Source organism: Brachyistius frenatus, unplaced genomic scaffold (assembly GCF_029030835.1).
Source record: "Brachyistius frenatus isolate BFR_SWC_R1_liver_20210118 unplaced genomic scaffold, ASM2903083v1 Contig_38, whole genome shotgun sequence".
In the NCBI taxonomy this organism is placed as follows: domain Eukaryota; kingdom Metazoa; phylum Chordata; class Actinopteri; family Embiotocidae; genus Brachyistius; species Brachyistius frenatus.
This window is the reverse complement of record NW_027210637.1, coordinates 758,073-772,250: the sequence shown is the minus strand read 5'-3', so window position 1 is coordinate 772,250 and position 14,178 is coordinate 758,073. Positions and strand designations below refer to the sequence as shown.

Sequence of the window (14,178 nt, the reverse complement as noted above, 5' to 3'; positions counted from 1 at the left end):
CCAACGACCGGAACCGGAGTGCGAGTTCAGAGCCAGTTGATGGTGCCGAGGATGACTGGCGACAGCCGGGTGCCTCTTACTGATTTGAAGGGTCATCAACATTTAATGTTACATTAGTGGCTTCGCTGGGTTTCCTTTTATCTCCCGCGACGGTGTTGACTTAATTATGCAGAGCGGTGTCCCACTCATCTTGGTCAGCGCCGAGTGAAGCCGAGGAGGTCCTGCCTCGCTGCTGCTTTCTGTACGGTCGTAGCTCCTTCTGATGTGGATGAAAGTGACGGAGAGGTGGCGTCCGGGGGCCGCCGCATACAGATGAACGCGTACGTGCACGCGCGCGCGCACACACACACACGTTTGTCCACGTTCACGTTGTAAAAGTAGGTCCTTCCTCCAGGGCCGAACCCCCTTTGGTATATCCCTCCCCCTCATCTCCTTTCTTTGTCTGAAAATCTCCGTCCCTCCCAGCAGTCTCTAAACACAGACACCAAGAACACAAACTGACATCGTGGATTACTGTCAGAGAACCCGCAACACAAAGCCAGCGCCAACAGTCAAATGAAATATGCTGACAATCTGAGCAGCTGCCAAAAAAATAAAGTTGAAAAATGATGAGAAAGAAATATAGGGATAGAATTATCGGGGAATTTACTATCCTGCAAAAAAAAAAAAAAAAAAAGAAAAGAAAAGAAAAAGGCGACAGCACTAAAACTGCAAGAGCCGGCAAATTGGTGATACTTCATGGTGTCAAAAGGCAATAATTGGACCTGATGGCTGCATACGTTCGAGGCCCTTTGATCATAAATCGAACAATGCATTTAATGTGTGTATACTGGATACAAACACCTAACTGTGCATAAATCTATGTAGAAACAGCAGATTCCAGACAAACGGCTCTTACGTTGATGTCTTCCAGGTTCAAGGAGTTCAGATACTGACGGTTTCTCTTCCACAGTATCGGAGGCCTCCGCTCCCCGGTGATGGCGCACGTCAGCACGGCACTCTGGCCGACCGTCACCGTGGCGACGCTGACCTTCTGGTCGTCTGGAAGGGACAGCAGGTACACATCTGTAGGGGTGGGGGGGTAGGAGGGGGGGGGACACACAGACTGTCTCAGGAAAATTGTCTCGGTTGAAGTCTTTAAGACACCGAGCTGCGAAAGAAAAAAACGGCCACTTTTAATTTCAATAATTCCGCATGAAAGGCAGCAAAGCGGAAACATTTCGAGTCGGTCCTTCCTCTTCCTTCTATCTGAAATTTGACGGGCTTCTCTTTTTTTCCAACGGCTCATTATTCACGAGGAACACCCCACTGAGATGTTTCAAAATTCATGTTTTTTTTTCTTTCTCCTGAAAACAAGAAGGCACTATACGAGAGCGTCTCAATTAGCCGCCGTTGTGCTATAGAGGCAGATGTTGTTTTCCGTTAAAGATGCACTGAGGCGGCGCAATTATTACAATTTGCAAACTAATTGGGAAAGAATTAAGTTTAATGCTCTGTAAATGCTTTGCATAATTTATGTGACGACACTATAATGGAAGCTCCGAGTTCCCTCGCGGGTCTCTCCGGGAGACGCCCGCGTCCGACACTACGCGTCTCTTTTTTTTTTTTTTTTTTTTCAAGCCAAGAGAACAAACGCGACACTTCTGGTGAGGCACCGCCGCTGCCCTTCTTGCTGACTGCAGGAATCTCATCTGAAGCGTGCGGCTTTGTGACTAGAAGTTGGAATATTTCTTAACATGCTCAGTGTTGTAAAAGTTTCAAACAATCCAGGGCTTTCTGTGTCGGAGTAAAAACCTGAGAGTGCAAACCCTTTTTGGATGAAAGTGGCATGGAAATATATATATTTAAAAAAAAAAACAAAAAAAAAAATTCTGCTGGCACAGAGATTCCCCTGTGGAAACACAACCCCTTAACCTCCACTAGAGTTCCTGCTTTGCTCGCTTCAGCATTCCTGCGATACTCTAAAAGTTTGCAAAGCCTCTTTCTGGGAATGATGATGTGTTGCTGGGTTCCTCTACGGTTAATAACCCCCCACCTCCCTCCTCCCCCCTCCCCTCACACTTGAGAGCAAATATTGCACCAACGCCAGCCCGGGGTGGGGGGGGGGGGGTGGAGGGTGGAGGGGGGTTGTGAGAGGTCAGCACGGCTACGGTTGGTTAACGCCTTTTGTGTGTCCGGCATGAAGAGACAATGAGTACAATGTACACTCGTCCATTCTTTGGTGGTATTATGCAATACGGCCTGGTGAGAGAATGCTTTTTAATCGGCCTCTCGGGTAATGAGCAACGGAGCAAAAGGAAACAGAGACTCAATTTGTTCTGCTCCTAAGGGCATGAAATACAAAAACCTAATGAAAGAGCAGGTCCAGCAGACAGTGTTCAGTTGCCGCAGACCAGAGAGTAAAGATGAGAGCACCTTCAATTACAGCAAGTCTCCAGCGGCCCTCCGAATGCCGTTTTAACCTTCTCGCTCGTTCCCCGTGTTTGGTCGACTCGTTGCGTCTTTGAACTGTGAACCGGGCGAGCCCGTTTAGATCCGGGGGGCCAATCAGACCGGGAGCCGCGAGACAACTCGTACTTCGTTAAGACCTCTAATCTCACATTTGGCCCCGTGAAAGCGCCGCCTATGCACGAGTAAATCACTGCTATGATTACATCAAAATTAGAGGATTAATAGGAGCCATTTCCTCCGACTGGAGAATAACTCCATAGTTTAAATGACTTCGCTGCTAGGGGGAAGTTCATCCAACTCTGTGGTCATTTGGGAGGCTGGAGAGTTTGTTCGTGTGTTGTAGGTTTACATTTTGAAAAATTGACTTTTAAAAAAAATAAAAATCACATTTTCCATAAGTCTTTTCCTTCTCTAAGATCAGTTTGCTTTCACTGTGGGAAACACATTTCCCTTGTGGTACAATCAAGTGGAAACCAACAATGACGTCACCCGTTGTGAAGCCTCGAGTTCGGATTTTGGCCGGCGCCGTCTTGCTGGTTCCAAGTGGTCCAGAGCCGGAAGTGACCACATTTGGACAAGCCGTAACATGACTGCACCACAGGCCTGTCAATCAAACCCCCAAAACACAGCTTTTTGAAGCTTGTTTTCGAATTAATGACGGGATTATTTTCAGATGGACCGCCAGAAAACGAATAAGGAGGAGCGACTCTAGCTAACAACACCGAGACAACTCGCGTAGAAATTGTATTAACTTAGAATTCGATGGGACTAGTTGAATGGGAGTCTATGGAGACGGAAAGCGTTTTTGGAGCCGACCTCTCGTGGCACTCGTTGGTATTGCAGCTTGAGGCACTTCCGCGTCGGCCTCATTTTTCAGAGGCGGAAGCTACGAGCGCTTTTATATCCAGTCTATGGGTACAATGCTTTCATTACTGTGAACACTCTACTGGAGGAAACAGCTTGTTGCCGGGCAGTATGGTAGAAATCTGCCTCCGAGTGCATTATAATATAGCCTACAGGTGTCTTTGTGGCGTCTACAACACGTATATTTGCATATTAAGTATCTGTGAATAATGCTTGTGACCATTCGATTTTTATAGACATATTAAACTCCGGTCAATAATTATTTTATTTGTATAATGCATTACTTTAGTACTTTGGGGTCATAAAAAAACCGGAATTGTTTCATTGTTATTACTCAATCATTACCCAAGAAGAAATGAGAAACCAGGTTCCAACATCCATAAAAGCACCAATCAATCTTTCATTTCTAAATAGCAAACGAGCGCTATCTGTTCATTATTCAGTCTCTTTCATTGGTGGACGATAAAATGTCTCGTGATGGCCTGCACGGAGGGAAATTCCTCCGGGACTGGAACGTCTCCCCCGCGGACGTCATAATGTGACAGAAGTCATTCGATGGGACGCGTTTGATGAGTTAAGGAGCTTATTGTGCGTAATGAAGACGCGACAACGTCAGTCAGCTGATACGAGAGCCATCAAATAAATAGTGAAAGGCAAAATGTTCGGGAGCAAAACTTCTCTAGTTTTACAGGGGAATTGATAAAAGGTGTATTTAAACCCGTGTGGCAACTGAGGAGAAACTTTAAGCTCGTGGTTAAAGGACGTTCTTCAAATGAAAAGCTTGTTTCGGGGCGCACGGATCTGCTGACTGTGTGAAAAACACACTCGTAAAGTTTCGACAAAGCAGTTGTGCAGCAGAGAACAGCACATAGTCCTGTACTTAAATACTGCAGACTCCCTCTACTTATTAAATATCAAACTCCTGTGGACATTTGCTACCTGGCAGGATGACACAAATTGAAACTTCACACCTAAAGCACAAACTGTCCAAAAGTGAGGTGAGTAGGTGCTCCTCTTCCTGAGAAAGCTGAACTAAAACGGCATCAGACCTCTTTTTTTTTTCCCCTTTGGTGTAACATCACAGAGCCGATGGGATGTCAAATTGAAGCAGGCAAACAGCTTCTTACACTCGGCTTATATATTTGGAGCCAAGTTTAATCGGTTAAAAGATTGTGAAGCGCACGCACACACACACCGTTACCATTTGAACTATATTCAATTGCACCATTTGTACTAGGTGTGATCGCACCATTGTTTAGCTGTGTGTATGTCTCTTTTATGTCTGTTCCTGTGTTTGTACATTGAGAGAGAAGTTGAAACCGGACTCAAATTCCTCGTATGTGTAAACATACCTGGCCAATAAAGCTGATTCTGATAAGCCCACATTAACCAAGAAAACTGCAGCAACTACAGTAGGTTTAAAGTTGTAGGTTAAACTCTAATGGACACACACACACACACACACACACACACACACACACACACACACACACACACACAATAGATTTGACAAGCTAGGGCACCTGGTGTTTTCTGTTTTTGATTTGTCATATCTTGCAATAATATGCAAGTTCAGTGCACTTCGGTACAGATTTGAAGGGGTTCATGTTGAAATAAAAGCCCTTATTAATAGTCGAATGCTGTCAGGAAAGGCTGGGCCAAGTTGAAGTGTAGTTTTAACCAAATTCATGACAAGAATCGCGAACAAAAGTGAACCAATTGAAGATGTCAGGCAAACCAAGATCTCAGACAACAAACAAAAACACACGATGACCAGAAGAAACGCATAAATGGGGGGGGGGGGAGAAAAAAAAAGAAAGAACGAAGCAAGGAAAATAAAACATTAAAACAGGCCTAAAACTTGAATTAGACAATTAAAGAAAGTCGATCTTGCCGCAGTCACACATGGCTAATCAATGATCCTCCTCCCCTCGCGCTGATAACAATATAGCCGGCAGATCAACACACCATGCAGCCACTTGGCGCTCCTCGTGGTAGCCGAGGTGGAGGTGGGTGGATACGCTGACAAAAATCTCCTTCAATAATGTCCTCCCTAACCATTCAATTACAGCCCCCCCTTGTATCTTAATGCTTTTGGAATACGCTGCGAGCAACAAACTCGATTTGCCGCTGATCCCTCAGGGGGATAGAAAAAAAAAAAGAAAAAAGCTGTGAAGTTATAGGGAGAATTTAAAGAAGAAAGTGGACAGACGGACAGCCGGGCGGGCTCCATCATAGCTTTAGCTTTTCGGGATGGAGGGAGGGAGGAAGGAAGGAAGGAAGGAGGAGGGGAAGCATCCGACCTGAATGAGAAAACTCCTTAGAGAGATGGGAGTCTCAGCTGCTGGAGCCGGCTCAAACACTCAGGAGTCCAGCACCTCTGCCGTGAGAGATTTATCAGAGGAGGAAGTGGCATTGGCTTTTTTTTTTTTTTTTCTGATTTGAGGCCCGAGTGCCTAGCTCCCCCCCCCACTGGGAGGGGGAGTGGAAGGATCAACCTTCACCGTCCAACCTGTAATTAGTGTTTAACTGTAAAGTCCAGACTTCTGATTTACTCCTCTAGTGCTCCTAGAACGGGATTGCCAGTCAGTGCCACGACAAAAAGGTAAATCACCTATTGCACTGGAGGCAACAAGCTTGTCGGGGGGGAGGGGGAGGGGGGCTAGAGGACACCGCGAAGGGGCCCGGCTGCATGAAGACAAATTGCACCAAGGTTGCTTCGCCAACCCTCTTACTCCATCCTCTATCATGCTCCGTCACCCTCCTTCTCAAACACATGCTCACTCGTGCTGTCTCTCTTCAGCAACTCATTCACTGCTCTCTAACACGCTCCCTCCCTCGCTCTCAATGACATTCAATATTACTAAAGCTGAACGCCCGCGTAGCCCCAATTGCGCTGGCGTTTTGACATTTTGATGCGGAGATAAAAGTCTCCCCCTTCCCCGAAAATGCTGAGTATTCATAGCCTCAAAGGTAAACAAAAAAAAAACAAAAAAACCCCAAAAAACCACCAAAAAAAACAACCAGAATACATATATGTGCGAACGGTCTCTGATCTTCCAAAGGTTGACTTGATTTGTGCAAACTCTCTCCCAAAGCAAGAAGAACGGAGTCTCTGTTTCTGATGCAGCAGATGAGCGACTCTGTGGACTTGGATGTTTGACAGAGACAGAAAATAGTTTGAATGCTTTGTTTTCCCTAGGAAAACACTTGATATTTATTTGGTTTCGCTTTTCATGTCGAACTGCTGCTGCTCAGTGCCCTACGGAACAAAGCGGATCCTTGTAGAGTAAGAAAACAATAACAAAACCCTAATCAGGTGAGTTTTAAAGTACGTCTGTTAGGACAAACCCACATGTTGACAGGTAGACGTCTCGCCTTTGAACTGTTCAAGCTCGCATTTCCGCTCGGCTCCGAACGCAGACAAACTCTGTTTCGGTGTGTAGAACATATAATCTGATTGTGAAGGCCTTTCGGCAGTGTTTTCCACAAAGCGTTTTTTTTTTTTTTACCCCACCTCAGCTGGAAAAGCAAAGCTGCTCTTCTGAAAATGGCCAGCCGGGGGGGGGGGTCTGTGAGCACTCTGGTTGCTGCGATACTGAATTTACGCGGAGTTAACGGTTAATTAATGTCTTAAAAGCAAATCATTTCACAGATAGTTTTGCGTTTTCAGCAAATACCGGGAGTCAAAATGTCGGCACGAAGTCGGACGGGCACCGGCTCGGAGGAGCGGTTTCATTTGAGCGGGACTCGGCTTGAAGCGTCGCTACCGAAAATTGGACCTTTCATTTCAAGGAAAGACACAAACCAACCTGGAGGCCGTCAGCTCGGAGGAACCTCTCCTCGTTTGTCTGAGGTGTGCAGCGCCGCAGAGGTGAACAAAGAAATGACGCTCGGTCCTTTGTGGCATTTGTCCCTGCCCCTCCTTCACCGTGATTGGACGGCTGGGTGAAAAGTGACAGTGGACGAGCGCAGCTGTTTACAGGAAGTTGAACAAATTTTAAACTCTCGACGAGAGCTCAAACTCGGCGTAGAAAAAAAAACAACACTCCCTCAAACACTTCAAAATGCTGCTAGGGTTTAATTTAATTTTTTTTTTTTTTTTTTTAAAAAGCAGCACTCCCGTTAACAACCATTCAAAAGATACGCTGGAGGAAAAACGCTTTGGTGGACATGACATCCACATTTGGGGCTTCTTCTTTTTTTCCACGCACCTAATTCACACGTCTATATTTTCTGTTCAAACTGTTGTCACGAGTGCTTTTACATAACGTGAATATTGTGCCGTGAAAAGGTGTCGGGTTTTTTTTTTTGGAAAGAGGTCAATTTTTTTTGTTGTTGCAGGCGTCAAACAATAACATTACGCACTTCAGGCGCTGTGACAGTTTCGCTTGCGAGTATTTAACAATTTAATGTCAATTAGTCATCGCGGAAGAGAAATAGAGGCGGACAGACAAAAGTTAAGAGCTTCACCTACAATCAGTTGATCACGCGCTACCAAAAACGCTGACTGTCCCAAAACAATCCGTTACTGTAGTGTCGACAAAACAGGTTGCATATGGATGATTCATGCACGATGAGAGTACACATTTGCAGAGTGCAGTGGTTTCTAAACCAGCAAGATTTCACCGTCGCGTGTTTGCATAAATATTTATCGTAACAGTCGGAGGCCCAGCATAATGAATATCTTATTGAGGCTATACAGGCTGCGGGGGAATATGATGTGGTTTATGTAAACATTGGCATACTGTGTGATCTCTAAATTGTGTTAGAGCTCTTATTTTTGTCTGTTAAAACACCTTCGAGGATGAAACGTTGCGCATGTCTGTTTTGGGAGGTGCCGACGCTTCCGAATTGGCCAGCTTTGAATCAGCAATGGTTTTTTTTTCTGTTTATGTTAACAATTACCAATAAAATTGAGATTTGACAAGAATCAACTTTGCCGCACAAAGTTACAAAGTGTTTTACATAAAACAACCAATCGGGGGAGGGAAACGGTAAAAACTGCCAGAATGATTTTTCTGTTTCTGTATTGACTCAGCTGTTATCATTTAATTTGTCTGTTCCTTCATAAAACCTTTTATTTTTATTTTTATAAATATAGCTTACCAACACTCTCGTGTATTATGTATTTAATCTCTTGTGGGAAAGAAGAAAACAAACCAAACAAACAACAACAACTTCAAAACTATAAAAGGAGACTTAAAAATATGAACAGATGTAAACTTTGGAGGCTGTTTTAATCGCCACATCGCATGCACGTAATTAAGATCTTCAGAGCTTTGATAAGTTCAATCAACATTGTCCGAGACACAGTCCAGCATCTGCACAAGCGAATTCATTAGCGTAAATAAATTCCTGCTTGTTTACGTCGAAAATCCAACTAGACTTTAGGTCAAAGACGCCTGGCATCGTTTTGAGGGCGGCACTACCTTTGATGTTGAATCTCAGCTTTTCCACTTAAATGAGATTATTGTGATGCTCCGAACAGTCCCAACCCGAGAAAGATTACACAGGCACGGCTACAGAGACCAGTCTTTCAATATCTTTTGGCTTCTCCGGTCTCATCCGTCTGCATCTTGGCGAACCAGGAGATTGCGATTTTGCAGCGGTCTTAAATATGCACAGAAATTACAGGTATTAAAGTAGAGGGGCGAGAGGATGATTATTACCCATTTTCCTCTCTCCTCCCACCCAAACATAACAAACATCTAAATGCTATAAAGCATTACCAAATGGCCTCGGTGAGTGCGCTGCCTCCAGCTGATCGAGCCTCAAGTTCGGTTTTCCAAAACAGCTGTCGGGAGGGATCCTGAGGGACGGACGGCATTAGTATGCAACGGAGCTTAAGAGGAGGTTTAATTGGACTAATTTTTTATCACAGCTACCTTTGTGGAAAACAACCAGTGAAAGAATCCTCTATCTCTCCGCAATAAGTAAATCACAGAGCACTTAAAGCTATAGCAAAAAAAAAAAAAAAAAAAAAAAAAAGAACATAAAAGAGGGTGTGATTTAACAGCTCCGTCATATTTCTTCATCATCAGGCTTTAGACCGCATCAGACCGTGTAGTTTGTTTTATCGTATTGCAGGTTCGGCAGTGACTGACGCCCGGTCCTTCACTATTCCGACCAACATGGGCGTTTGCGTGCGATAACGGCTCGAGTGATATTTAGCACCGGCGTCCAAAACAGCTCCCCCGGCTGCACCGTCAATTCAGTTAAGCGTACGCTCCCACCCGACCGGCAAGTGGTGCGCGCCGACGCCTTCGAACGGATGACGGGAGACGTTCAAATGCAGAGAGAAGCGGATGAACCCGTCACCGCCCAAAACCGCTAAACAATCCCGACAGCCAGAAAAGCCCTCGGTCGGAGGGCTCTCGAATTCATATTTCCCCGAGAGGTTTCTCTTGAAATTTAAACTCGATCCGTCGGTGGCCCTAATGAAGAATTCGCCCTTCGAGATCCGCAGTCTCAAAAACCTCAAAAACAAAAACAAACAAACAAACAAACAAGCAAAAAAAAAAGAGTCACAAGCTGACCAACCGCCTCAGAAACCCCCAGCGCACAGAAATATTTCACAAGTAAGCTCAGTGGCAGGTAGTTGTACCTTTTGGCTCTGTAATAAAACACTTAAAGTGGGGCTCTTTATTAAATATTCACCGGTGCAGTTAAGAAGTTCACAACCCATATCCATAACCCACCCCCCCCACCCCACAAACAAACAAACAACAAAATACGAACGTACTCACAGAACTGCAGTTACGTCCAGTAACTACCGTTTAGTGACTTAGTTCCTGTGCACCCGTTTCATTTCAGCTGACGCATTTTTTTCCCCGTTGCTGTAAACCGCTTAATTTGTCCGTTTCCCTGCTCTGTTAAGTTTTCAGGAAAGGGCGGACAACTAACCCTCGGCACGTGACTTGTAAAAAAAATAAATAAATAAAGCCCCAAATTAAATGGACGGACCTCGACCTCAAAACTGCTGAAAATCGGACCAGAATACCAGCATTTTTTTTTTATTTTTTTTAAAGCACCCTATTTGTATCTACTGAGAATAGCAAGGATGCTAACGTTAGCAGCTGATCAAGCTGGCAGTCCAACCCAGAGCTGACGGCCCTCCGCCCAAAACGACCCGACCCGACCCGCCGCCGCCAAGGCTGTCTGCCGAGGAGGAAACATTTGCAATGATACGTTTCTCTCTCTGAGGATTGTTGGAAAAGGCCACTGTTGTAGACTGCCATTTATTTACCGTCACACCATTTTTTTTCGGCAACAGTTGTCGTTTTATTATTCATGGTGTTTTTTGGAGATTGACAAACACCACAAAAAAACACACAACAACAACAAAAAAAACGATCTGGATAAGAGTTATTCAGCAGTGTAGCTGTTGAAGTGTAGAAGCATATTTCTTCCAAAACAGTGACCAGTCAGAGTTTGTTTGTTTGACGATTTCTGTCATTTCTATTCACAGAAGCATCCGGTAATCTCCGCTATGATACATCGTGAAACTTCAAACTGCAGAGCGTAACCCCAACATGAGCATCAAGTGGATCACGGGTCATTTCAATTCTTATCTTTGCTGCAGAACTGCGAAGACATTCAGGTTATATGGCAAAAAGGGAAGCAAATAACGGGTACTCTTCTACTTTAAAAAAGGGGAGAAAAAATATATATATAATGCACCATTCTCTATTCAACTTATAATAAAACAGACAAACTGCGGTTGATTTGTAAAAGGAAAAAATGTCAAATAATACAACAAATTAAAAAAAACAACAACAAAGGGGCACGGACTAAAATGTTTAAAACCTTAATATATTATTTGGTTATATATATATATATATATATATTTTCATGCTGATTTCTTTGGATGCATGTTTTGGGATGTTTATCCTGAGTGATAACAGAGACAGAGCTCTCTGACACAGCAGTTTTTCCAGCGCGTCTCCAAAAGCATCCTGTGCCGAACACAGCAAAGCAGCCCCTGACACGAGTGAGCCGCCGACCATGTGTCGCGGTGGGGGTGGTTTTCTGTTCTTTGAAAGCTTCCTCTTTTCCTTCTCTTGGTAGAGCTGATGTGTCTCTAAAGCTCTAATTTCAGGCCATTTCTCCCAGAACCATCGGGACCTGAAAACACGCATCACCGGCGTGTGTCTTTTTTAATGTTCTCGGCTCTTCCTGGCTCTCCTGCCGCGAAGCGACGTATATTACGAGCAGACCTCGCTCTCAGCGCCCATCTTGTGCTGTACGTGGTTTGAATATATTCTTCTTGCGCCAAAAAGCCTCCTCTGTTGGGATTAGAGTCAATTTCTTCCCTTGCGGTGACTTCAGAAGAGGTTGGCCACAGTGCCAGGGACCTTTTAACTTCTCAATACCGCAACAAACTGTGGTCTCGGGGACATCGGGCTGCATGGAGATGGTCTTGTAGCCTTTTTATATATATATTTTATCTTTTTTCCCCAGAAGACCCTTTTCATTTCTTGCTCTTCTCCATGTTCAACGCGGTGCATACAAAGATACCAAACGGCTCAGTGAGAACTTCTACAGTTTCCATTTGAACAGTTTGAAGGAGTTAAAAGACACCTGTGATACTAAACGAACACGACAGTCAGCTTGAAATATCACATCAAACTGCTTATTTTTCAAAGCTTGAATAAAGTGGATCAATAATTTTGTTCACGCACGACAAAGGAGCTCGTAATTTTAAGACTTTTCTTTCGGGAAGATCGGAGCACGTTTCAATGAGGCGTATTTTTCCACCACGTTAACAAAGATGAGCCGAGTTAACAGAATTACACAGTGGTAATGGAATAATCGTTTCTTTACTCAACAAATACATGAAAAGATGTGCACTGTTTTTAACGAATAAGACTGAAATATAAAAACAAACAACGTCTTTACTTGGTCATCTACAGTAAAAAAAAAAAAAAAAAAGGAAAAACAAGTTATTGAAAAAGATCCCCCTTGTTGTTCATTTGAGGATCACTTTGAAGAAAAAATGAATTAAACTTCTTTAAAATCTCTTGAATTTTGAGGTAATAAAGGCACACGTTATGAAAACGAACCATGAATTATGGAGCCATTTTAACACCACTTATCTTTGCCTGTGAATAGAAACCTCAGCAGGGGTTTTGACAAGTAAAAGCCTCTGTATCCATTAATTGTCGCCATGCCACGGGTGCTGAATAACCGCAAACTTGACTTGATGGAAGCAGCCTTCTCTGGAGGAGGCCTGACCGTTGGTTCGGCTGTCTAATTATATTCTTCACAAAAACTAAAGAGTGGAAGTCAACTCATTTTCAAGCTCGTCAAAACTTTCAGTAAATGTAGGTATTACACCGACACACAAAAGACCCGAGCCGTCTCGCATTGAAATGAAATGAAAAGAGAGGGGAGATGAAATTTAACGCGATAAAATGAAGCAAAAGGGAAAACGGTCAAAATTGCTACGTTCCCCCAAATTGAATCAAAAAATATATCAAATTGATCAGACAAACATTTAGAACATCTAAATGTGATACCCCCCACCACCACCACTCAACTGAAATGAGCAGTTTTAGTTTTCATCTTCTTTATACGGTACATATTTTGAAATGCGCCGACCAACAAGCTGTACTGTTACTCGATGTCGGCAAACGCCGGCTCCCCCGGCGGACCCTCGGGGAACACATTGGGGCACACCCAAGGCTCCCCGCGTCAGCAGAAATCGAGGAGCTGCATCTCCTCGGCTGGGTGTTTTATCAGGAGGTGTCGGGAGTTCAGATCAATACCTTGGCACCCAAAGAAGGTTGAGATATGTCCCACGGTGCGGCACAAACAGCATTACCACTCGGGCTTGATGGAGATGCACAATTGAGGTCGCCGCTGCGACTCGGCCCGGTGATACGCACTGAATGAATAAACGCTGCGTCCGAACGCGCCTCCAGCGCGCACCGCGGTCGATGGACACGTCGGAGACGAGCTAAAACAAGGGGTTTAACTCGAGCGATCGTATGCAGGACAACTACATGTGTCCGCGATAACAAACGAGGCCTTTTCAAATGTGTATAATGTGTAAGAAGGTTTTTGTTGTTGTTGTTGTTGCAGGTTTTTGTTGTTGTTGTTGTTGCAGCCCAAGAAGCTGCTGCCCCAACCTCTCACCCCCCCCTCCCCCGAGGGAGCTTTCAAAAACACTTCTTCTCCCAACACAGTCGAATTCATTTTCACCGTTTGTCTGTGAAGCAGCGTGTCTGGACGCGCGGAGACTTCTTCTTTCAGCAGGTGTATCCAAACGAATAACATTTAAGCCGCGAGGTGCAAAAAAATAATAAAAATAAAATAAAATAATAAATATAATAAATAATAAAATAAATAAATAAATAAGTGTACCCAAACGAATAACATTTAAGTTGCGAGGTGCAAAAGCACCGTGCGATTGTCCGGGTGACTTCAAAAGGGCTTATTAAAAAAACAAAAAAAAAAAAAAAAAAGGCCCACCGGACACGAGGCAGCATCCCGCCGTGTGCCCTGGTTGTATCCGCCGTTTCAACGGCAGCAATTAGTTAACTTTAGGCTCCCTTTGAGACATTGTTGACCGCCAGTAGTTGAAATTATACATAAACTTGAAAATCAGAAGGGGTCTCTTTTTTCTCTATTTTTCTTTTTGAGACGTTGCTCGTGGCAAACTACAAGTTGGACCTTTTCCTAAGTTTTTTGGGCGGCGATCGCTTGTGTTGAGCGGCCTGCTGCAGACGTCCCGCGGAGCGCCGACTGCACAAAAGTGATTTTGACTATCTTGTTTTGGCCGAGCACACAGCTCCAGAGAAGAAAGAAAACCAGATACAGGAACATGTATAAACACATGGAAAACGTGTACACAAGTGC

At 44.2% G+C, this 14,178-nt stretch overlaps 1 protein-coding gene across 5 annotated transcripts in view; it reads right to left on the bottom strand.

The window, feature by feature from the left end:
- fstl5 (follistatin-like 5) overlaps positions 1-14,178 on the bottom strand; it is a 170,362-nt gene that overhangs the window by 60,416 nt on the left and 95,768 nt on the right. For all 5 annotated transcript variants that reach the window (XM_069701742.1, XM_069701745.1, XM_069701743.1 and 2 more), the window contains one exon: positions 899-1,065. In XM_069701742.1, the coding sequence (XP_069557843.1) occupies positions 899-1,065 (167 nt within the window). The remainder of the gene's footprint in view (positions 1-898; positions 1,066-14,178) is intronic.